The sequence below is a fragment of the Heterodontus francisci genome, chromosome 3 (assembly GCF_036365525.1).
Source record: "Heterodontus francisci isolate sHetFra1 chromosome 3, sHetFra1.hap1, whole genome shotgun sequence".
NCBI lineage: Eukaryota > Metazoa > Chordata > Chondrichthyes > Heterodontiformes > Heterodontidae > Heterodontus > Heterodontus francisci.
Genome location: NC_090373.1, coordinates 104,692,331 through 104,718,081, shown reverse-complemented (window position 1 = coordinate 104,718,081; position 25,751 = coordinate 104,692,331). Strand labels below are relative to the sequence as shown.

Here is a 25,751-nt window from a genome sequence, read left to right as displayed (position 1 = left end):
AAGAGCGAAGACCAAAGTACGGAAAGTCCTCATCAGAGAACTCCTCTTTGCTGACGATGCCGCTTTAACATCTCACACTGAAGAGTGTCTGCAGAGACTCATCGACAGGTTTGCGGCTGCCTGCAACGAATTTGGCCTAACCATCAGCCTCAAGAAAACGAACATCATGGGGCAGGACGTCAGTAATGCTCCATCCATCAATATCGGCGACCACACTCTGGAAGTGGTTCAAGAGTTCACCTACCTAGGCTCAACTATCACCAGTAGCCTGTCTCTAGATGCAGAAATCAACAAGCGCATGGGAAAGGCTTCCACTGCTATGTCCAGACTGGCCAAGAGAGTGTGGGAAAATGGCGCACTGACACGGAACACAAATGTCCGAGTGTATCAAGCCAGTGTCCTCAGTACCTTGCTCTATGGCAGCGAGGCCTGGACAACGTATGTCAGCCAAGAGCGACGTCTCAATTCATTCCATCTTCGCTGCCTCCAGAGAATACTTGGCATCAGGTGGCAGGTCCGTATCTCCAACACAGAAGTTCTTGAGGCGGCCAACATCCCCAGCTTATACACACTACTGAGTCAGCGGCGCTTGAGATGGCTTGGCCATGTGAGCCGCATGGAAGATGGCAGGATCCCCAAAGACACATTGGACAGCGAGCTCGCCACTGGTATCAGACCCACCGGCCGCCCATGTCTCCGCTTTAAAGACGTCTACAAACGCGACATGAAGTCCTGTGACATTGATCACAAGTCGTGGGAGTCAGTTGCCAGCGATCGGTAGAGCTGGCGGGCAGCCATAAAGGTGGGGCTAAAGTGTGGCGAGTCAAAGAGACTTAGCAGTTGGCAGGAAAAAAGACAGAAGCACAAGGGGAGAGCCAACTGTGAAACAGCCCCGACGAACAAATTTTTCTGCAGCACCTGTGGAAGAGTCTGTCACTCTAGAATTGGCCTTTATAGCCACTCCAGGCGCTGCTCCACAAACCACTGACCCCTCCAGGCGCTTACCCATTGTCTCTCGAGACAAGGAGGCCAAAGAAAAGAAGATTCCTCTGATGTTTCCGTGTCGGAGGCCAGTAGAATACTACTGCATAGGGGTTGCCAGTAATCATTTGCACAGCACCTGGCTATTCTTTGCGCGGTGCTTCTGGCTACTTTAAGTGCTACGGATGTTAACTCGCTATGGGCTTTCTTGTAGCTCAACAGTGCAGTGTGCTTAGCGGCTATGATAGGTTCCAGCTCTTCAAAGTGAGATTGAAACCAGTCTGCATTCTGCTTCTCATGTTTGCCATAGATGGCGTCTCTGAATGGGCCCACTTGGTCTCTGCATCCCCAGAAGGAGTGTTTTGAAGGGCTTTTTCAAGTGAATTTAGAAACTTATGTAACAGCTGTGGATAAGAAATTCTGCTAGTGTTGATGCGCGAGCAGCCCTTCTGCTTGACCTCATGTAGCTTCTTCTAACTTTGCTGCACACCAGGGAATGGTTGGTGTGGCATCCACACTGGAAGCTGCCTGTGATTTGGACACTTTATATAGGCTCGCCTTGTGACGATGAGGTCCAACTGGTGCCAACGACGTCTATGTTGCTATGTCAGATATTATGGCGCTGTTGTGTCCGTTGAGTGAGTCCTCCGAGCGGCGGCGGAGCTGTTGTGTCTATTGAGAGAGTGAGTCCTCCGAGCGGCGGCGGGGCTGTTGTGTCCGTTGAGAGAGTGAGTCCTCCGACCGGCGGTGGAGCAGTTGTGTCTATTGAGAGAGTGAGTCCTCCGACCGGCGGTGGAGCAGTTTTGTCTATTGAGAGAGTGAGTCCTCCGACCGGCGGCGGGGCTGTTGTGTCTATTGAGAGAGTGAGTCCTCCGACCAGCGGCGGGGCTGTTGTGTCCGTTGAGAGAGTGAGTCCTCCGACCGGCGGTGGAGCAGTTGTGTCTATTGAGAGAGTGAGTCCTCCGACCGGCGGTGGAGCAGTTGTGTCTATTGAGAGAGTGAGTCCTCCGACCGGCGGCGGGGCTGTTGTGTCTATTGAGAGTGCGAGCCCAACGCTCCTGAAGCTTACCGGATTGGAGAGCATTCTGCTGCGAAGCTTCAGCCCAACGTGCGACGGGGAAAGCGGATCTGTTCCTCCTTAGAGGGAAGCTGATGGAGCCCATTGAGCGAGGTAAGGGCCCGGGGCGAGTATTGTGCCGCCTTGTCAGGTGTATGTGTGTTTAGGCAGGATGCGGCCGGAGCCCCTCGCTGTCCCTTCCCGATCAATGAGTAGCCCCCAAACCCCACAGAGTAATCAGAGCGAGCAAGGGCAATATGTCCCAGATATTATCGTGAAATCGTCCGTTAATATCTCCCAAATGCTTTTATCCTCCCAAAACCTTTTGTTGCAGTGGGAATGCTCTCATCTTTTCTGGGTGACGTCTCCATCTCCTGCGCTCGTTCATAATGTTATCCCACCGTTTAGAAATAGGTAATTCTGCAGCTGAAGGTCGTGTCTTATGCATTTGATCTGGAGTCACTACCCAATTTAAAGCTGATTTGCTTTAATTTGGCATTGTTTGTATTCATTGGACAGACTTAATATCCCGTGGAGTAGCAAAGTTACATTAAATCCAATTGAGTCTTCCTCTTGCTATTGTACGAGGGCTGTGTGTTGCCTTGGAGATGCAGTTCTTCCACATCTGTATGTAGTTTGACCTGCCCCCTCAAGTATTAAAGGCTAGGACAGAGATGAGGACTGAATCGACTGTCTTAGCATGAGGAGGATTGGTTAGAAGAATGGGAAAACTTGCACCAGGTATACTAGCACAAAAGGTTTAAACAAATAAATTTTTGGGTGGATAGATAATCAGACTTAAATTTAAAATAAGCCCTGCCAAAAGCACTTGAAAAGGAGTTAAACTTAATGTTCAAAAGAAGGAACTTATGTATATGTATATAGTGCTTTTCATATTCTTGGGACATCCCAAAGCATTTCATAGTTGATGAATTATGTTTGAGGTTAACTTCTGTTTTGCAAGGAAAAAATATATAAATGTGCTGTGTATAAATCATGGTATTAATGAGGCTTGATTCTCTCCAATTTCTTAAGATTCATTAAACAAGATACCTGGGAATTTATACTTCCAACGGGGTATGCAGTTTGGCACTTTACCAAAAATAAATTCTGTTCTTGAGGGATGGCAGTGCTGTGCAATAGAACATTTTTTCAATTTTATATACTCAATATTAGAACTGAGCATTCCCTAAAGTGAAAGCAAAATACTGCAGATGCTGGAAATCTGAAATAAAAACACGAAATGCAGGAAATACTCAGCAGGTCTGGCAGTGTCTGTGGAGAGAGAAGCAGAGTTAATGTTTCAGGTCAGTGACCCTTCATCAGCTCTGAAACGTTAACTCTGCTTCTCTGTCCACAGATGCTGCCAGACCTGCTGAGTATTGCCAGCATTTCTTGTCTTTATTCCCTAAAGTGGTTGAGAACCAGGGTAGTTCAGTTCCGACTCAAAGTAAAACTCTTTTGCTCTGCCTCAACTACAAATCTTAACTCCAACCTCAGAAGAAAAAATTGTCAGTAATGGCGCAAGCTTCTGCTATTGTATCCAAGCATGACTAAATCATTTGTGTATATTATAGTACAGTTTTTTTACATCAACAGGGATGAGAAATTTCCAACCAAATGGCTGATTTCTGACATTGGGGTTTTGGAAATCTACCATTGGCTTCTTCCTTTCCGACACGGTTGGCCAACATACGAACCAGAGTCCGGCCTGCCAGTTCTCTGTGACTGACCGCAGGCTGCCCATGACTTGGCTTTGATTGACGGCTCTCCTATTAAAGTGTACGTCAGGCAGGGGGGGTTAGGTTGGACCTGGGTCTGACAGATGGCAGGCTCCTGTCTGTGATTGTTCAGTGTCTATGACTGACAACGGGCTGCCTGGGCAGGGTGAATGTTGATTGGTGGTTCGCAGTGCCGCCGAGCTGGGATCCGTTGGTCTTGCTGTTTTAGGGCTTTTGGTGAGTGAACAAGTCAATGGGAATGGCTGCTGAGGGGAGAGGAGGAAGCAGAACAGCACATAGCCAGAGGTGTGGGGCGGAGTGGCACCGAGGGAGCACACAGTCGTGCAGCCCTTCAACCAGCACCAGCCCAGGGAACAGAGAGAGGGTTCACACACAAAGGGAGGGAAACAGTGAGGTGGGGAGCTGGCAGATAGAGACAGACAGACACAGAGGGAAGAGAGTAGTGAGAGAGCGATCAAGATCACTCCTGACAGATGGACATCTATCCAGAATACTCCATATTGTTACATCAAGTGGGCAGACATTGACTACTTGTGCAAGCAGAAACAATGCCAGGTATCTCACTAAATCAGTGTTCAACATAGTAACGAGAAAGTAAAGTAATAAATTAAGTCTTCTCATTTAAAGCTTGTTCACAACAATGCACAATTTTTGTTGTTTTGATTTATAGTAAAATAAATTTGTAATGCTTTCGTCTTTCTGAAATTCGCTCACCAGCCCCCATGTTAGACAAAAATTGTAATGTGGCCTCTCACGTGAAAGAGTTGGACAACCCTGCAGTTTCTGACCTTCAGACCCAAAAGACTGGCTTTAAAAAAAAAAAGCAGAACCGTCAGTTCTGGTGTTAAAAGTTATTTCATCCTTCATAATTACATGATGTACTAACGATATTAAATATTGAAATGTTGGAATGCTGAGGTCGCTTTGGTGATTTTATACAAATGTATATTGGTCCACCTTCTTGACAGTAATCAAAGGTAAAACTAATGTTTCTACACATTTAAAGTGGTCTGGAAGCATTTGCATTCATTACAGAACATTAACAGTGGTATAATTACATGATTCCTTGTCAAAAAAAAAATCAGACTTTTTTTTGTCTTCAGCCACTAATTTTCAGACCTTTTGGTCTTTGGCCACTCTCATCCCTGCATCAATCTAGCAGGAAGATTATGTGGAAAAATAACATCCCAGAGCATATGTGGTTCAAATACCGATCTCTGGCTCCTGGTTGTCTACTAGTATGTTTAACAACATGTGCAATCACTGGTCTAAATATAGCAATCACAAGAAAAGGACTGGTTCTTAGATTTTTTTTGAGACATTCTAGAGTATGCTTCTAAAATTTTTAATACAGTTTCTTTTTGCCTGTTTTAATGTTGACGTTAATTTTTGTTATCCTTTGCTGCTTCTCTTTCTTTCTATTTCAGTTCTCAGAGCTTGGCAGGGCTAGTATTTTATAAGGCATTTATCTGCAGTTAAAGCACAACACAGTATACAGTAAATATGTGCTTTCCTGTACCTCATACAAACGCATGGAGATATGGAGCCATCTTATAAAAATGCACAAGAAACTCCTGACGAAAGTGTGTTTCTTTGTTCAGTGGACCATTTGTCGTTACACTTTTGCTGATGTAGGTGGATCAGCTGCTGAGTTTTAATTTTGAAATTATGTTGATGTTGCTGACATTTGGTCATAAATAATTTAAAATGCCTGAGCATGAATGAACGGCTGGCAGATTGTGAACTTCAGTTTGGTTTTGCTTCAACAGCTGAGACAGGGAAATGATTAGAATATTATCACATAGTATTTGCAGCATAGATATAGGCCATTCAGCTCAACAGAACCATTCCAATGTTGATGCTTTACACAAGCCTCCTTCCAACTTTCTTTATCTGACCCCCTCAACATATCCTTTTATTCCTTTTGCCTTCATGTGTCAATTTAGCTTCCTCCAAATGCATCTAAGCCAGCTGCCTCCTTGTAGCATTTTTTGCATTCTTACCACTTCCTAGGTAAAGAAGTTTTTCCTGAATTCCTATTGGATTTTTTAGTGATTATCTTATATTTGGGGTCCCTATTTCTGGTCTCTCCTGCAAGTGGAAGCATCTTCTCTACATCTACCCATCAAGCCCTTTCATAATCAAAGACTTCTCAGATCACCCCTCAGCCTTTCTTTTTCCAGAGAAAAAGCCCCAGCCTGTTCACTCCTGAGAGGTATAACTTCTCAGTTCTGGGCATCATGCTAATAAATGTATTTTGTACCTTTTCCAGTGCCTGTATATAATTTTTATAATAGAGAAGAGAACTGTTCACAGTACTCTTAATTGTGGTCTAACCAAGGTTCTATAAAAGTTTAACATATCTTTGTTTTTCAATTCTATCCCTCTAGAAATGAACCCCAGTGCTTGTTTTCTTTTTATTGCCTAATTCACCTGCATTAGTACTTTTAATAATTCCTGTATCTGTACATCCTGATCTCTCTGCTTCTCTTCCCGATTTAGACACTTTATTTACCAGAGTACATGACCTCCATATATTTCTTACATTTATCTGTATTGCAATTCATTTGCCAATTACACCTCCATTCTGCAAGTTTATTAATGTCATCCTGTATTTTGACACAGTCGTCCTCTATATTAATTATACCCTCCAATTTGGCATCATCTGCAAATTTTGAAATTGTACTTCCGATTCCTGAGTCCAGATCATTTACGTAAATGGTGAACACCAGTAATCCCAGTACCGATCCTTGTGGAAGACCACTTCCCAACTTCTGTCAGTCTGAGTAACTGCCTTTAACCCTGACTTTCTGTTTTCTGTTTTGTTGCAGGTTGCTATCCATTCTGTTACTTGTCCCCTGACTCCACATGTTCTGACCTTAGTCATGAGTCTGCTATGTGGTACCTTATCAAAGGCCTTTTGAAAATTCAAATGTATTATGTGTACTGAATTGCCCTTATCTACTCTTTATTTTACTTCAAAGAATTCAATTAGGTTGATCAAGCGTGACCTTCCCTTTTGAAATTTGTGCTAACTACTCTTTATTACATTTTAAGTTTCTAGATATTTTTCGATTATATCTTTGAGTAAGTATTCCATTATCTTTCCTACTGCAATGTTAAGCTAACTGTTCTTTAGTTCCCAGAATTGTTCTATCTCCATTTTTAAATATAGGAATCACATTAGCTGTCTGCCAGTCCTCTGGCATTATTACTTTTTCTAATGAATTTTTATATATATTAAGTAGTGCCTCTACTATCTGGTCCCTAATTTTTTAAATGTGCAGATGCAGCCCATCTGGGCTGGGGATTTTATCCTCGTTAAGTTTGATTAGTTTATCAATTATCTCCCCCCTTTATTATTCAATGTTGAAGTAGCATGAGTTGTAAAGACCCTTAAAAGGAATTGAATTTCAGTGTGTGTTGAATATATTTTTTCCGTTTTACACGTTTGTATTTTCAGAGAATTGACTTCTGAATTCTTCTGGTTCTGTCCCCTCCAGATAGTTGAAGTGGCATGGATGTTGAACTTATTAAGCTGAATGTCCTGTGGAGGTGCAGTCCCGGCTGAAAGTGTAGTGTGGTGGTACAATCTACCGACTTGAAGGCACTGGGGTCCACTTAATTTGAATATTTTGGCATTGCAAGCACTTCCGATTATAGGTGGAAATAGTGTATTGCTGCAATACTTTACGAAAAACAGTCACTTTAAGGGGCTACCACACAAAACTTTGTTTTTCAGGCAGCTAAGAAAGTTCTTCACATTGTCAGAAAGGATGGCTGCAGGGCACTTCCCCCTTCCCACACCCTGTTTCCCGCAGAGTGGATACTGATGTCAAAGTTCTACCAGGAAGTCAGTGCAGGAGAGAGTATTCTCTTTTAAACTGACAAAAAAGATGACTTCGAGAGCTGTAGTATCATGGAAGAGGATGGCCTTTGCAGCCAGTGCCAATTCCACCATTTGGCACATGTCGATGTCAGGAAAAGTTTAATGAACTTACCAAACCAGCAGAAGCCAACTGCGTATTTCAAGATTATATTGTATTAAGAATTACAACCACGTTTGGTATTTTTGACTATATTTCTTCTTGGTGTAAAGCATTTTGGAATTGAGTTTTGTTTATGTTGGGTTTTAAAGCCATTGTGTTTGGAAGACCTTTGGGCAAGCTTTCACCCAGACTGTGACAGTTATGACATGTGAGAGTAGATAGAAGCTATTTTGTTTAAATCCAGCAAGGTGACCTGTTGATGAGATGGTGCAGTTCTTATATTATTATGCAATGTCAAGTAGTACAGATTGAATTAAATGAGTCTGATCAAAACTGTTGTCTGAGAAATAAAACTGCTTAAAGCTTCATTCTGGCCTTGTCTCGTGTGTGTCCTGGATGAGTGGAAAAGCACATAAGGGTACTCACACAAGATCTCCCTCTTTTCCAAGCTCAATCTGCTGATTCTCACTCAATCAACTCTTGGTCTTCATATAAGCCAATCAAATTTCCAGTATAAAATGCCTCTCGCTTTCCAGGCCACAGCATTGCGCCTTGCATTACTCTTGCAACCTGTTCCACTTACTCTCTTTTCTCCCTTTGCACCCCACACTTGCTTGACACCTTTTGCAAAATAAAATAAAGTGAATACTCATTTGATCCCAATTTATGCTGCAAATGGGGAAATTCATACTTAAAAGGCATGCCCACAGGTTGTTAAATGCAGTTATCAACATTGATGTATTTAAAAACTTTGCATCTGCACACACCTCAAGTTGGCTCTTTCCATTGTAGATTACTGTGTCTGTATTTAAACTTGAAAGGCTGTAATTGTAACTCACCACAGTGGAGATACTGCTACAGCACCACAACTGATTGTGGGGTGTAATTACAATGTGACAAATTTAGATATGCAGTTTCCATTATAGATGTGGACATAGGAATTTATAATGGAAATAAAGATATAAGAACAGAATGACTGACTTTAAAATAGGGACTGAATTATATCTACATCCTACTGCAATTCTACTTTCCCTGAAATCCACTTGGTGGTGATTTCCTCTGTATGACATCGTAGACTAATAGAATGGTTAAAGCACAGAAGGCAGCCATTTGGCCTGTCGTGTCCCTGCCAGCTCTTGGAAGAGCAACTCAGTCCCACTCCCTGCCCTATCCACAGAGCCCTGCAATTTTTTTCTCTTTGGGTGCTTATCCACTTCCCTTTTGAAAGCCATGATTGAATCTGCCTCCATCACATTCTCAGGCAGTACCTTCCAGATCCTAACCACTCACTGCCTAAAATGTTCTTTTCCTCATCTTGCCATTGGTTCTCTTGCCAATCATCTTAAATCCTGGTTCCCCTGGTTCTTGACCCTTCTGCCAATGGAAACAGTTTCTCCCTATCTATTCTCTAGACCCATCATGATTTTGAACATCTGTACCAAATCTCCTCTCTACCTTCGCTAAAGAGAGCAATGCTAGCTTCTTCAATCGGTAACTGAAATCCCTTATCCCTGGAACCATTCTCATAAATTTTTTCTGCACCCGCTCTGAAGGGTTCACACTCTTCCTAAAATGAGGTGCCAGAATTAGACACAATACTCCATTTGAGGTTGAGCCAGTGTTAGAATGTAAGAACATAAGAAATAGGAGCAGGAGAGGGCCATTCAGACCCTCAAGCCTGCCCCACCATTCAATAAGATCATGGCTGATCTGTCCCAAGCCTCAACACCTCTTTCGGGCCTGCTCCGCATAACCCTCGACTCCCCTAGATTTCAAAAGTCTATCTACCTCCTCCTTAAATACATTTAGTGACCCAGCCTCCACAACTCTGAGTAGAGAATTCCAGAGATTCACCACGCTCTGAGAGAAGAAATTCCTTTGCATCTCAGTTTTAAATGTGTGACCCCTTATTCTGTAACTATGTCCCCTAGTTCGAGATTCCCCAACCAGTGGAAACATATTCTCAACATCTACCCTGTCAAGCCCCCTTAGAATCTTATATGTTTCAATAAGATCACCTCTCATTCTTCTAAATTCTAATGAATAAAGACCTAACCTGTTTAGCCATTCTCGATAAGATAACCCCTTCATCCCAGGAATAAGCCTAGTGAACCTTTTTTGAACTGCCTCCAATGCTAGTATATCCTTAAATACGGGGACCAAAACTGTAGGCAGTACTCCAGGTGTGGCCTCACCAACACCCTGTACAGTTGTAACAAGACATCCCTATTTTTAAACTCTAACCCCCTAGCAATAAAGGCCAAAATTCCATTTGCCTTCCTAATTATTTGCTGCACCTGCATGCTAACGTTTTGTGTTTCATGTACAGGAACACCCAGATCCCTCTGTACTGCAGTATTTTGTAGCCTTTTTCCATCTAAATAATAATCTGCCTTTTTATTCTTCCTACCAAAGTGGATGACCTCACACTTTCCCACATTGAACTCCATCTGTTCAGTTTTTGCCCACTCACTTAACCTATCTATATCCCTTTGCAGATTCTGTGTGTCCTCATCACAGCATGTCTTCCCACCTATTTTTGTATCGTCAGAAAATTTGGATACACTACACTCTGTCCCTTCCTCCAAGTCATTAATATAGATAGTAAATATTTGAAGCCCTAGGACCAATCCTTGTGGCACCCCACTAGTTATGGCTTTCCAACCTGAAAAAGACCCATTAATCCCGACTCTCTGCCTTCTGTGTGTTAGCCAATCCTCAATCCATGCCAACATATTACCCCCAATACCCTGAGCTGTTATTTTGTGCAATAGCTTTTTATGTGGCACCTTATCGAAAGCCTTCTGAAAATCCAAATACACTACATCTACTGGTTCCCCTTTATCCACTCTGCTTGTTATATCCTCAAAGAACTCAAAAAAAAAAAAATTGTCAAACATGATTTCCCTTTCATAAAAGCATGTTGACTCTGTTTGATTGCATTATGTTTTTCTAAATGCCCTGCTATTTCTTCCTTAATAATGGACTCTAGCATTTTCCCAATGACAGATGTTAAGCTAACTGGTCTATAGTTTTCTGCTTTCTGTCTCCCTCCTTTCTTGAATAGGGGCATCACATTAGTGGTTTTCCAATCTGCTGGTACCCTACCAGAATCCAGTGAGTTTTGGTATATTGTGACCAATGCCTCCACTATCTCTGCAGCCACTTCTTTTAAAACCCTTGGATGCAGGCCATCAGGTCCTGGCGACTTGTCTGCCTTTAGTCCCATCAGTTTGTCAAGCATCTTTTCCCTTGTGATAGAGATTGTTACAAATTCTTCACTCCCATTTACACCTTGTTCATCTATTGTTGGGATGTTTATAGTGTCCTCCACCGTGAAGACGATGCAAAATATTGGTTTAAATTATCTGCCATTTCCCTGTTCCCTGTTATTAATTCCCCAGTCTCATCCTCTACGGGTCCCACACTTACTTTAGCTGCTCTCTTCCTTTTTATATACCCGTAGAAGCTCTTGCTGTTTGTTTTTATATTTCTTGCCAATTTACTCTCATAATCAATTTTCTCCCTCTTTATTAGTTTTTCAGTCATCTGCTGCTAGTTCCTAAAAAAAATTCCCAATCCTTTGGCCTACCACTAGCTTTCGCTGCTTTGTACACCTTTATTTTTGATTTGATACTCTCCTTAACTTCCTTTGTTATCCACGGGTGGTTCATCGTTCTCATTGAGTCCTTCCTTCTGACCAGAATAAATGTTTGCTGAGTGTTATGAAATATCTGCTTAAAAGTCTGCCACTGCTCATCTACTGACTTTCCCTTTAGTCTATTTTCCCAGCCCGCTTTAGACAACTCTTCCTTCATACCTCTGTAATTGTCCTTGTTTAAGTTGAAGACACTGGTTTGAGACCTGAGTTGCTCACCCTCAAACTGAATTTGAAATTCTACCATGTTATGATCACTTCCCCCTAAAGGATCCTTAACTATGAGATCGCTTATTAATCCTACCTCATTAAACATTACCAAATCTAAAATAGCCTGTTCCTGGGTAGGTTCTGCAACGTGTTGTTTTAACAAACAATCCCTAATGCACTCTACAGATTCGTCTTCCATGTTACCCTTGCCAATTTGATTTTATAAAGGTTCATCATAACGTTCTTGGTTTTGTATTCTATCCCTCTATTTATAAAACCCAGGATCCTATATGCCTTTTTAACAACTTTCTTGATCTACCTACAAAAATGTATCACTTCACACTTCCCTGCATTAAATTTCATCTGTCATGTGTCTGCCCATTCCACCAGCCTGTCTATGTCGTCTTGAAGTCTATCACTATCCTCACAGTTCACAATATTTCCAAGTTCTGTGTCATTTGCAAATTTTGTAATTGTGCCCTGTACACTCAAGTCTAGGTCATTAATATTTAACAAGAAAAGCAGTGATCATAGTACTGAAGTCTTTGGAACCCCCATTATACTTCCTTCAGTCTGAAAAACAACCGTTCACCACTATTCTCCGTTTCCTGTAACTCAGCCAACTTCATGCTGACATTTTCCCTTTTAGTCCATGGGTTTTAACTTTGCATTCAGCTTTGCCAATTACGTGATAGTTTATCAAATGCCTTTTGGAAGTCCATATACACCACATCAACCGCATTACCCACATCAACCCTGTCTTATCACAACTTAATTAAATACGATTTGCCTTTTGCAAATCTGTGCTGTCTTTCCTTAATTAATCCACATGTTGAAGTGACTATTAATTTTTTCCCACATAATCGTTTCCAAAAGTTTTTCCACCACTGAGGTTAAACTGACTGGCTTGTAGTTGTTGTGTTTATCCTTACACCCTTGTTCAAAAAAAAAATGTATAACATTTGTAATTCTCCAGTTCATCGGCACCAACCTCGTACTGAAGGAGGATTGGAAGATTATGATCAGTGCCTCCACAATTTTCTGGGTTAATGACGAGCATAAAATGTCAAGCATTAATAATGTCTGGGTATCTTACTGATGATTTTGAGCTATACGGGAGTTTTCAACTTTATTTTAAAATAAGTAATAAGTAAAAGCTCTGGTTAAGTAATAGTTAGCAGTAATGAAAGCAATTTTTGTTTCCTCAAATTAGTTAATTTGGATACAAGTCTAACTAACAGTAGCACACAGAATATTATTTGATATACATGGGATGTTCTTTACCAGTGGTGAGAATGTAGAACGCACTGTCTCATGGAGTGGTTGAGTGGAATAGCTTAGATGCATTTAAGGGGAAGCTCGATAGGTACATAAGGGAGAAAGGAGTGGAAGGATACGTCAATAAAATAAGTTCAAGGTGAGAGGAGGCTTGTGTGGAGCATAAACGGGCATAGGCCAGTTGGATTGAATGGCCAGTTTCTGTGCTTTAAAATTCTATTTACCAAACAAAATTATCTAGTTTTAGAATTTGCACCAATCATTCAATATTTAAGGTTTGTTTTGAGCAGTGAAATTCACAGATGCAGGATTCAGCATAAAGTAATCACATGGAATTGGCTATAATCTTTCTTTATGTACTTTTTAAAAATCATACTGAAAATTTTAAGTTAATATGCAGTTTACACTAATTTGCTAGGGCTAATCTGAACCTAGTATCAAAATTATAGAAATGGCTACTGCTTAGTGCAAATTATCAATATAAATTTTTAATCACTTGACATAAATATTAATCCTATTATCAATTTTAAATGAGATCAAATTGTTGCAGAGCTGTTATTTCTGCACATATTGGGCTGGATTTTGTATTCCCGCTGCCGGGAGTGGCAGCATGCGGCCATTTTATATATTTACGGTGGCCGCCCCCCCAAATACGTGGCGGGGGCATCCTCAGCGACGCCGTGAATAGCATCACCTGATGCAGAGTAGGCGCTGGTGCCATTTTAAAAGGCTGCCAGCCCTGCATTCAATCTCTTCTTACACTGCAGCCAGAACCATTGCAGCACCATTGTAGGAGTGTTGAAGAAATCCCAAACGCAGCAAGCAGCCCCACTGAGCAACCTATGTGTGCTGGCTGAGGTCCAAGCAAGGGTGGCCCCACAATTCTGTAATGCCTCCCTGCTTCTCCAGGCTGCAAGGGAACAGTGGGAGGTACTTTTGCCCCGAGATGGCAAGAAGAGGTCCTCCCACCTGACCAAGCAAGCCTAGACAGAGATTGTAAAGGAGGTGAGCAGCTGTAGGGTCAACTGACACGACTGGGTGCAATGTCATAAGAGGATGAATGATCTCTTTCGTTTATCCAAGGTAAGTGGCACGTTTCCAAATTGCTTGATGTGATCTGGTTGTCCCCATTTGGTGTGCACATGGGTGCCACTGCCATTGTAGAGACTAAGAGGTCAGGGAGAGTTGATGATGCATGACTGGATGCATATGTGAATCAAGTCCCTCTCGTTGGTACCTCAGAGCATGTCAGACCCATGATAGGGTGAGTCTGTATGCCAGACCAAGCATCCCCCAGGTGTTGAAGAACTGCCCATGTTGGTACAACGGTGATGTTGACGTTTGCCAATGTTCTGTATCTGCATTCTTGCTCTTTCAGGAGCAGAGGGCCCATTCCAGCAGGGAGTTGGCCAGGACTGGAGGTGGGGTGCCCGACCTGAGGTTGCTGTCAGAGGCCAAAGAAGTGGTGCTGGAGCCAGCCAGGAGATAAGGAGCACGTACCATTTCAGACGTGGAGCTCGGGGTCACAGTTGACGAGTGATTATTGCCAAGCACAGAATGATTCGATATTTTATTTCCTATTGCAATGTATACCATAATACCTAATTGTCTGTTCTTCTCATTGTACCTTTCAGGGCGACGCTTGCCAATGCCCCCAGGGACCAAGGAAATGAGGACCACCTCTGAAGTCTGGTGGTCGTCCCATAACTTTCCTGCACCTTCCACCAGGGCAGATACTCTCACCTTGGTTGGTATCCAATCGGCATTAGAATCAGGGTCACAAGCACCACACACGTGCACCACATGCGTGCCTGAGACAGCTGAGGCCACTGGCAGTCGGAGGACTGTCTGTGTCCTCCTTCTTAGGCAGTCCTTTGGGAATGAGGATGACTTTCTTCCACTCCAGGGTTGTGGGTCCTTAGGTGACTGAATAGTCCAATTCTGGATCCGCACACTCTGCCACAGGTGGGGCAGGTGGTGGTGAGGCAAGTGAATGGGATGCTGGAGTTTCCGAACGTTCTTTCTGCTGTTTGCACTTGGCCACTCCCTAGGCATGTCGACGTTGTTCGAACTGGCTGGCACCGTCGCAGATGCATCTTCTCCATTTTGGGCGACCTCGGGCAAGAAATTCCCACGAATCAGTGGAGATGTCACATTTTTTCAGGGAGGCTTTAAGGATATCCTTGTAGTGTTTCCTCTGCCCTCCTGGTAACCTCTTGCCATGACAGAGCTCAGAGTAGAAAGCTTGTTTTGGGAGTCTTATGTGAGGCATGCGGACAATGTGGCCCACCCAACATAACTGACTAGCCATGACCAGTGTCTCGATACTGCAGATGTTGGCCTGAGAGAGGACACTGATATTGGAGCGCCTGTCCCGCCACTGAATTTGCAGAATCTTGTGGAGGCTCTGCTTGTGATATCTCTCCAGGGCTTTGAGATGTCTGCTGTATAGTGTCCATGTTTCTGACGCATACAGGAGGGCAGATAACAGTGCAGCTCTCTGGACCATGAGTTTGGTGTCAGGTTTGGGCTCTTTGTCATCAAACACTCTTTTCCTCAGATGAACGAAGACTGCGCTGGCACGTTGGAGGTGATGCTGAGTTTCATTGCCCATGTCTGCCCTTGCTGAGAGGAGGCTCCCAAGGTATGAGAAGTGATCCATGTTGTCCAGTGGTTTGCCATGTATCTTGATAGTCAGGGGCGGTGTTGCGCTGTGGGAGCAGGCTGGTTGAGGACCTGTGTCTTCCGGATGTTTAGCTTAAGGCCTATTCTTTCATACGCCTCAGTGAATGCATTGACAAGTGTTTGAAGCTTAGCTGCTAAGTGTGCACATATGCAAGCATCATCAGCATACTGCAGCTCGATGACAGTGACTCCCTCCCTCCCCCTCCCCCTCCCCCTCCCCCCCGTACTGCGATGTTGTGCAGAATGCAGCAGACTACAACGATGCACTCAACCCTGTCTGGTGCATACTGTAGGACTCCACCAGATCTATCGAGGCAGTGCAAGTGCATCTTCAGCATACCAATGGCCTGCTCGATGGTAGCTCGGCTGGTGACATGGCAGGCATTGTAGTGCTCTTCAGCATCATTGCGGGGTTTCTCTCTGGTGAAGGAAGCCATGTCATTAGGGGGTAGCCCTTATCCCCAAGAAGCATCCCCGAAGTTGAGTGGGGGGAGTGAACAGCAGCGGCATCTGGGACTGGCACATTATGATCAAATCATGGCAGTTGCCTGGGAAGCGGGCACGCATTTGCATGAAGCACTTCCTGTGGTCGCACACGAATTGGACATTGATGGAGTGAAAGCCCTTTCTGCTTATAAAGGCGGCTTGTTCCGTGGGAGCCTTGATGGCCACCTGAGTGCAGTCGATGACACCCTACACCTGTGGGAATCCCACAATGACCATCTCGGCCTGCCTCTCAGGGTCAGTCCTGAAGTGGGCATAATCGCCAGCCCTCCTGAACAGAGCATTAGTCACCTCCTTGATGCAGTGGTGCACTGCAGATTGAGAAACCCCACACATGTCGCTGGTTGATCCCTGGAATGATCTACAGGCATTGAATTTTAGGGCCATAGTCACTTTGAGGGCCACAGGCATCGGGTGACCACCAAAACCCGTTGGTTGCAGGTCACTATTCAGCAGTATGCATAGCTGTCTGATGGCCTCTCTGGTAATCCGTAGTCGTCTCTGACATTGGCACTCAGACATCTGGAGGTATGTCATGTGAGTCCTATAGACTCGCCGGCATGTGGGGGCTACTCTGCACCTTAGTGGCTGCTGCTGCTCGCATCTGGGAGGTTCCACGTGGGCCGCACCTGCCTCTTGGGCCCGCGTCTGGTGGAGATGCCTCATCAGCGAACATAGACCATCTCTATGTCCCTAGTTACTTCAGGTTCTTTCAACAGGTCACTTTCACCTATCTGGGCAGAGATTTGTGTTAATTTCTGTTTCAGCAGTGTTCCAGCATGAGGTGTATGATATGGCATGATGCTTTGTGATTAAACTTTAGATAAATGCGAGCCCATTATTTCATTTGCCTGCGCTGGACCACCGACGACAGCAGCCTATACAGTTTCCCAGTTGTTCAGCCCCCACCCTACCTACCAAACTGTTTATCCAAGTGGAGATTAGACCCTTTCCCCCTCCCCACAGAGAAATGCAGGGTAGACCCCTTCCCCCTCCCGACAGGCAACTGCTGATAGACTCCTTCCCCCCGCAACAGACAAATGCAGAGTAGACCCCTTCCCCCTCCCATTGCCGATACACAAGAAACGGAGGCAGAGATCCAATCCCCTCATTTCTGGCAATTTCGCTTCACTGCAAATGTCTGAGTTCGCTACAGAGCAGGGAATTACTTACCAAACTTTGCAGACACCATGTACTCTCGCCTCGGTGGCACCAGCTTTTCAAGGATGAAAAATTGAAGGCACCTGAGTGCTGCGTATCAAGCTCAAGCTTGGAAATGCTGGTAGGATCGCGGGGAATTCCATTTAAATGAATGCAGAAAGGTAATTTAAATATGTGAATTTGGGTCCCATCGCAGAGTGACGAAGGGGCCGCCACAGAGCTTCTCTGCCACTGGGAAGATCGGGCTCGGCAATCCTGGCATTGGGTTCCATGGCAGCCGCTGCCGTTCCGATTCTCCGGCTCCTCCCAACCCGGAGTCCGACATCAGGCTGGGAACAAAATCCAGGCTATTAAGTTAATCAAAATTCTTTTCAATGGAGTGGAATGTTTATTTTAATAATGTATGTACTCTTGCATCTGGGTTTTAATAAAAAGTTGATATGTTAAGATGCATAAGTTTCAGCAAAACTACATTTTTTTCCTCTCTGGTTCTAATAATAAACTGTGTAATTTTTTAAAAATTCAGTAATTCAATGAATTGAAGTAATTGGTTAATTAATTAATTTCACCGAGGCCTTAAAGGTGCCCTATGCAAATGTTATTGTGCCAGTGCAATGCAACATGCAACAATCGAGAGATGAAAATATCCACTTTGAAATTTAGTGGATTGATGCAGGGCATTAGGTGTGCAGGACGCAGTCTCTAGAATCTCTGTTCTGCATCACATTCTAAAGTATGTCCGTATTTAAAATATATGCACTGCTGGAATTCCCAAATTGTGATTTCGGGCATTGGAAGGGTGTTTTACATACAAAATAAGGTTAAAACCAGAAGTCCCATTTTGCTTGGATTTTTAACATTCATTACTTTGATTATTCCTCTTGTGTTTACAACTAGTGTTTACAAACCATTCACATTTATACAAGTGCAACAGTTATTTGGAGTGCAGAAAATTCAAGGCTTTTTTTTCTAATCAGCCCTTTTTCCAAAAGCCTACTGCACATGCCATCCAAAAGATTCTTCTGCTCCTCCCACAATATTGCTCCTCCATCAGGAAAGTGAGTTGGTCCAGTGTGTGGGCATTGTCCTAGAGTATTCCCAATTAGGAGTACATTTGAATGGTGTTTTAACACCCCCCCCCCCCCACCCCCCCACCACCCTTTACAAAGCCCATGTGAGTTAGAAATTCCAGAGAGCACTCCCATGGAAAAGACATTCAAGATCTCAACTTAAAGCAGCCAAAAATCCTTGATCCACGAGTGCATACAGAGCACTAGTCAGTTGCAGGAGACCTGACAGATGGAAGTTATGGCTAGACCCAGAAATAGGTCTTCATTTAGAATATAGCTGGCAACCAGTTCCTCCTGAGGCCTGGCCAGGGAGAATTCCTGTCTGCCCCCAACATGGGCCATGACATCTGAACAGGTGAGGTGAAGGTATGGATTTTCCACACTTCACTGCCCAGCAATCTGAATCATGAGATTCTGTTATTAACAGCCTGGTCGTCATCTGTGTATAAGTGTATCATTTATTAACTTCATAGTTTTTTGTTATGTTTATTCAAAATGTATTGATTAATACTTTTAGGTCAAGGTGTTTGCTCGATAATTTGAGGATCTTTTATCTTAAGAGCAGGAGTGATAATTTCAGCATTTAGCTCTATTCACAGTTCTTCTGCTAATGAAGCAGGCCATTCCAGTCCACAGCAGGACCTGTTAAGTGGCAGCTATAATTTGGATAGCTACAGACCTTGATACTGAGCGATTTTGCAGCCCAAGTATGACCATGTAACTTAAATCCTGACTTTATTCAGAAGACAGAAGCAGGGGTTGTAACAAAATTGTTTAATTTTCACAGCCCTTCTCGAAACCAGATGTTTTAGTGATCTAGGTGCTGATATTGACCTCAGCACACTCCCTGAAGAAGAAAATGAAGATCTTGGTGTGGAATTGGCCAAGGTAAACTGAGATTATATATAATGTATATATAGTTATTACATTGTCATTTGTTTTGAGAAAGCTATTGATATAAATCAACCTTTATTGTATTCCAACAAAACAGCAAGTAACACATAAAATAATCACTTAGTTTTGGAGAGTAACTAACCTGAAACAAGGGGAAGAAAATATCCGAAAGCCCTTGTATGATCTCATCTTTTCTTGCTCACTCCATCATCACCACAGCAATCTTGGATTGTTAAGCTACGTTGTGAACAATGACAAAACACTAAGAATAATATGAAAATAATTCACTTTTAAACAAAATTGATTTAAAACCCAACTTTCCAGGCTTTACCAATGGATATTTTGAGTTTATCCACAGAATCACAGAATTGTTACAGTGCAGAAGAATTTGGCCTATCATGTCTGCACCAGCTTTCCGAATGAGCAGTTCACCTAATGCCATTCCCCTGCCTTCTCCCCGTAACTCTGCACATTCTTCCATTTTAGATAATAGTCTAATTCCCTTTGAATGCCTCAATTGAACCTGACTCCAACACACTCTCAGGCAGTGCATTCCAGATCCTAACCACTCGCTGTGTGTATAAGTTTTTCCTCATATCGCTTTTTCTTTTTTTATCATTCACTTTAAATCTGTGCCCTCTCGTTCTCGATGCTTTCATGAGTGGGAACAGTTTTTCCCTATCCACTCTGTTCAGACCCCTCATGATTTTGAATACCTCTATCAAATCTCCTCTCAGCCTTCACTTCTCCAAGGAAAACAATCCCAACTTCTCCAATCTGTCTTTGTACCTGAAGTTACTCAACCCTGGAACCATTAATTTTGTTCACAAATTTGTTGTGCGGCACCGCATCGAATGCCTTTTGGAAGTCCATGTACACCACATCAACAGCATTGCCCTCATCAAGCCTCTCTGTTACTTCTTCAAAAAACTCCAAGTTAGTTAAACATGATTTTGCCTTAACGTGGGTGGCACAGTGGCGCAGTGGTTAGCACCGCAGCCTCACAGCTCCAGCGACCCGGTTTCAATTCTGGGTACTGCCTGTGTGGAGTTTGCAAGTTCTCCCTGTGTCTGCGTGGGTTTTCGCCGAATGCTCCGGTTTCCTCCCACCACCAAAGACTTGCAGGTTGATGGGTAAATTGGCCATTATAAATTGCCCCTAGTATAGATATAGGGACAGGTGGGGATATGGTAGGAATATGGGATTAGTGTAGGATTAGTATAAATGGGTGGTTGATAGTCGGCACAGACTCGGTGGGCCGAAGGGCCTGTTTCAGTGCTGTATCTCTTATTAAAAAAAAAAAGAATCCATGCTGGCTTTCCTTGATTTACCTGCATTTGTCCATGTGACTATTAATTTGGCCCTGAATTATTGTTTCTCGAAGTTTCCCCACCACTGAAGTTAAACTGACTGGCCTAGTTGCTGGGCTTATCTTTACATCCTTTTTTGAACAAGGGGGGAAAATTTGCAATTCTCCAGTCCTCTGACACCACCCCTGAGTCTAAGGGAGACTGGACAATTATGGCCAGTGCCTCTGCAATTTCCACTCTCACTTCCCTCAGTATCCTTGGGTATATTTCATCTGGCCGTGGTGCTTTATCAACTTTAAATATAGACAGCCTATCTGATACTTCCTTATCAATTTTAAATCCCTCTAGTGTATTAATTATCTCCTCTTTGTGCCTGGGTAGCATCTTCTTCCTTGGTAACGGCAGATGCAAAATATTTGCTTAATACCTCAGCTATTCCCCCTGCCTCCATGTGTAAATCCCCCATTAGTCTCTAATCTGCTCTACTCCGCCTTTTATCGCCCTTTTACTATTTATATGTTAGCTGTCGGTCTCTTTTCATACTCTCTCTTTGCTTCTCTTATTTGCCTTTTCACTTCCCCTCTGTATTCAGCTAGTTCTCCATCATATTATCTACCTGACATCTGTCATAAGCACACTATTTCTTCTTCTTCTTCATCTCTTTCTCTTTGGTCATTCAGGGAGCTCTGGATTTATTTTTCCTACCTTTCCCCTTCAAGGGAATATACCTTGACTGTGCCCGAACTATCTCTTCTTTGAAGGTAGCCCATTGTTACACTACTGGTTTTCCGTCCAACCTTCCAGTGATTAGCTGAGTCACACAGATCTGCAATGTCTTGGATTCGATTCCTGGTTTGTGTTTAGTTCCTTCATTTTTGCTGGGATGATTATAAAAGCATGGTCAGGAGAGACGTTGTTCACAGATAATTCCACAGTACTCTGATCTGTTTGCAATTCTTCTCGTAATGAAGGCGCCTGTACCATCCTACAGCAGGATCTGGATAATATTCCGGCTTGGGCCAACAGGTGGCAGGTAACATTTGCATCATATAAGTACTAAGTAATGACCATCTCAAATGGTAGAGAGTCCAGCTATCTTGTGCTGACCTTCAACAGCACTACCTTTTCCAAATCTTTTGTCACCGTCATCTTGAGGGTCACCATTGACCAGAAGCTTAACTGACTGAATCATATCTACAACGTGAATATGTGGAGTACTCTGCAATGAGTGGCTCATGTCTTTGATACCTCAAAGTCTCTCCAGCATCTGCAAGCCAGGCATGTTGATGGAATGCTCATCACTCATCTGGATAATTGCAGCTGCAACAACAGTCAAGGAGCTTGACACTATCCAGGACAGAGCAGTTCACTTGATTGGTGTCCCTGTCTGGCTCAGTGACCTCAGAATGTATGGACTTAGAAGATGTACTGTAGCAGGTCAACTAGGTTACTTTGACAGCATGTTCATGCCCTGTTGCCTCCACCGCTGAGGACAAGAGCAGCAATGTCATGGGAACACCTCCGTGTTACCCGTTCCCCTCAAGTCACACAACAATCTAATGGGACATTTATCACTGTCTCTTCATTGTCATTGGATCAGATCAGTGTCCTGGAATTCCTTATCTAACACCATTGTAGGACGCAATCACTGCAGTGGTTTAAAGAAAAGCCCACCATAACATGCTCAGCGCAGCTAGGAACAAGTAATAAATGCAGCGTTTCCAGTGTTCCCAACATCCTGAGAAGAATTTTAAGATCGTTGGAATTATGGCATTTTTGATTGTTTTTCTTTTGTCTGTGACAAAGGTAAACTTTCCCTCCTCGTTCTTCTCAACCTGTCTGCAGCCTTTGACACCGTTGACTCCTCCAACGACTCTCCACTGTTGACAAGCTGGGTGGGACTGCACTTGCATGGTTCCGTTCTTATCCAACTAATCATAACCAGGGAATCATTTGCATTGGCTTCTCTTCCCACTCTTGCACCGTTACCTGTTGTGTCCCCCGAGGATCAATCCTTGGCATCCTCCTTATATCTCATCGACATGCTGCCCCTCGGTGACATCGTCCAAAAGCACAGTGTTAGTTTTGACGTGTATGCTGACAACACGCAGCTCTACCTCACTGCCACCTTTCTTGACTTCCCACTGTTGCTATTATTATTAATAATTTGCTTGTCTGGCATCCAGGACTGGATGAGCAGAAATTTCTTCCAATTAAATAGTGGGAACAGTGGTCAGCTGATGAGAAACATGGAAGCAGGTTACCTTCTCAGCTACAGGAATTGCATGGCCTGTCTTGACTTCCAGAAGGAAAAAGAAGTAAATATTGCAACTTAAACTTTCTCTTGGGTCTGCAACTACGTTTGTGCAGTTAGAACTTATGGATTTGCAAAATGAGTGCACTAGGTACTTCTTCTTCTTCTTCTTTGGCCTTCTTGTCTCGAGAGACAATGGGTAAACGCCTGGAGGTGGTCAGTGGTTTGTGAAGCAGCGTCTGGAGTAGCTATAAAGGCCAATTCTAGAGTGACAGACTCTTCCACAGGCACTGCAGATAAAGTTGGTTGTCGGGGATGTTACACAGTTGGCTCTCCCCTTGCGCTTCTGTCTTTTTCCTGCCAAGAGCTAAGTCTCTTCGACTCGCCACTCTTTAGCCCCGCTTTTATGGCTGTCCGCCAGCTCTGGCGTTCACTGGCAACTGACTCCCACGACTTGTGGTCAATGTCACAGGACTTCATGTCGCATTTGCAGATGTCTTTAAAATGGAGACATGGACGGCCGGTGGGTCTGATACCAGTGACGAGCTCGCTATACAATGTGTCCTTGGGGATCCTGCCATCTTCCATGTGGCTCACATGGCCAAGCCATCTCAAGCACCGCTGGCTCAGTAGGGTGTATATGCTGGAGATGTTGGCTGCCTCGAGGACTTCTGCGTTGGAGATATGGTCCTGCCACCTGATGCCAAGGATTCTCCGGAGGCAGCGAAGATGGAATGAATTGAGACATCGCTCTTGGCTGACATATGTTGTCCAGGCCTCGCTGCCATAGAGCAAGATACTGAGGACACAGGCTTGATACACTCGGACTTTTGTGTTCCGTGTCGGTCCACATTTTCCCACACTCTCGGCCAGCCTTACCCACGCGCTTGTTGATTTCTGCATCGAGAGACAGGTTACTGGTGATCGTTGAGCCTAGGTAGATGTACTCTTGAACCAATTCCAGAGTGTGGTCGCCGATTTTGATGGAGCATTTCTGACGCCCTGTCCCATGATGATCGTTTTCTTGTGGCTGATGATTAGGCCAAATTCGTTGCAGGCAGCCGCAATCCTGTCGATGAGTCTGTGCAGACACTCTTCTGTGTGGGATGTTAATGCAGCATCGTCAGCAAATAGGAGTTCCCTGATGAGGACCTTCCGTACCTTGGTCTTCGCTCTTAAATGGGCAAAGTTGAACAACCTGCCATCTGATTTTGTGTGGAGGAAAATTCCTTCTTCTGAAGACTTGAATGCATGTGAGAGCAGCAGTGAGAAGAAGATCCCAAACAGTGTAGGTGCGAGAATATAGCCCTGTTTCATGCCACTCAGGATAGGAAAGTGGTCTGATGAGGCACCCCTATGTTGAATTGTGCCTTTCATATTGTCATGGAATGAGGCGCTATAATTTTATGTAGTGGTTTACCTGAAATAAAATGTGACAAGTTGTCCATTAGTCTGGCGAGTGAGTACCATTTGATCATTATATAAACTACTGAAATTTCTATTTAGAATGTGTACATGAAGAATTAAATGCTTTTTTAATGTCAGCTAGAAGATGAAATCTCTACATTGCGACAAGTTCTGATTGCCAAGGAGAAGCATCTAGTTGAAATAAAGCAGAAGATGGGCATCACCCCACTGAATGAAATAAAACACAACTTAAGCAAAAGTTGGCATGATATGCAGACTTCTGTGATGTAAGTTTTTGAGTGAAGGAGTTTTCTGCAACTTGATTGAACCTAGTGTACTTTATTCCTGCCGTTATATGCAGAACTGCTTTGCTGTGATTCACCCAGATGTTTATTTGCTTCCTACAAAATGTAATATTGGATGCTGATTAATTTTCTACTGATTCAAAAGAAGTACATCTTAAAGATGAAAATAAACATGTCTCCCATTTGGCATTAGTTGGGTAAATACACTGCATTTGGTCCTGAGCTACACAGACCAAAGTTGAAAACTGCACATGTATTCATTGGGTGAGGATAGAATTGGGCTGAGCCACACTTGGTTGCTTTGTAGGCGCTCGTTATCTATTCTCAAACTTAGACACAAGTACCAGTGGGTTGCCAGCATTCACAGAGCTCTATACTCGTATCAGAGTAGGGAAACCTATTCATTAATGAATAGTTTATTTAAAAAGAGTGAGCGAGTTGAGCTGGTATTTCGTAGGAAATCTGTTTTACACATATTTAGAGAACCTGGAAGAACTAATGGTAGATAAATGTAGTTCGTACAAAACTCCAGCCTACCTTCCTATGCTGTTTTCATTTTGCCTAAAGTAAGTAGATAGAAAAAAAATTACAACTTTAGCAAAAGATCTGCATTTTTGAAGTCTTTTTACTCCAACTAAATAAATGCCACATGCTGCAATTTAGTTTTACCTAATTTACTCTCCTGTGCCATGAAAAGAGATCTGTTTTCACCTTAATGTTTTATTCAAAATGAGTACAGGAATAGTAAGGGTTAGAACTTCATCAAATCAGCAGCTGGGTACAAAATTAGCACTGTAGTCCTCACTTCCCTTTTTGGGATATGAAGTCTGAAATATGCCCAGTCCATAATGCATGCAATATCCTGAATTTCAATTTCAGAATTTACAAAAAAGTTGGTTGGTTACAGTTGTAACTTTGGCAAAATGAATGATAAGATGACAGCAATGCTTAAAAGCAGTGCTTTGTATTTTTGAAAGTAATGACAACTTGAATAGTTACCTTGATTGCAAGTCATGTTGAGATACTGTGATGAAATGGTAGCCTTTGAATATGAGTTGAGAGCTGACTATAGGGTTATCAAGCCACAGCTCAATGGCAGAGGTCCGGTATGAACGGTCAATGTTCATCCTTGTTTAATGCTCATGTTTTGTTTGCATACCAAAAGTATATTACGTTTGCAAGTATTGTACTCTATATAAAAAAAAATGATTGATTTGGAGAATACTTCCAAATTGATTTTTCTTTA

General features: G+C 43.2%; 1 protein-coding gene across 4 annotated transcripts in view; it reads left to right on the top strand.

Annotated features, from left to right (window-relative positions):
- The first annotated feature begins 2,003 nt into the window (after positions 1-2,003).
- Positions 2,004-25,751, top strand: part of tpd52l1 (tpd52 like 1) — a 41,357-nt gene continuing 17,609 nt past the window's right edge. Inside the window, exons 1-4 of one of the 4 annotated variants that reach the window (XM_068025358.1) lie at positions 2,004-2,152; positions 14,294-14,451; positions 14,550-14,662; positions 19,123-19,223. In XM_068025358.1, coding sequence (XP_067881459.1) covers positions 19,195-19,223 — 29 coding nt within the window. In that variant the 5' untranslated portion in view covers positions 2,004-2,152; positions 14,294-14,451; positions 14,550-14,662; positions 19,123-19,194. Of the gene's footprint in view, positions 2,153-14,293; positions 14,452-14,549; positions 14,663-19,122; positions 19,224-24,338; positions 24,488-25,751 lie in introns of all 4 variants that reach the window. The other 3 variants (XM_068025347.1, XM_068025339.1, XM_068025357.1) reach the window with 3 other exon arrangements.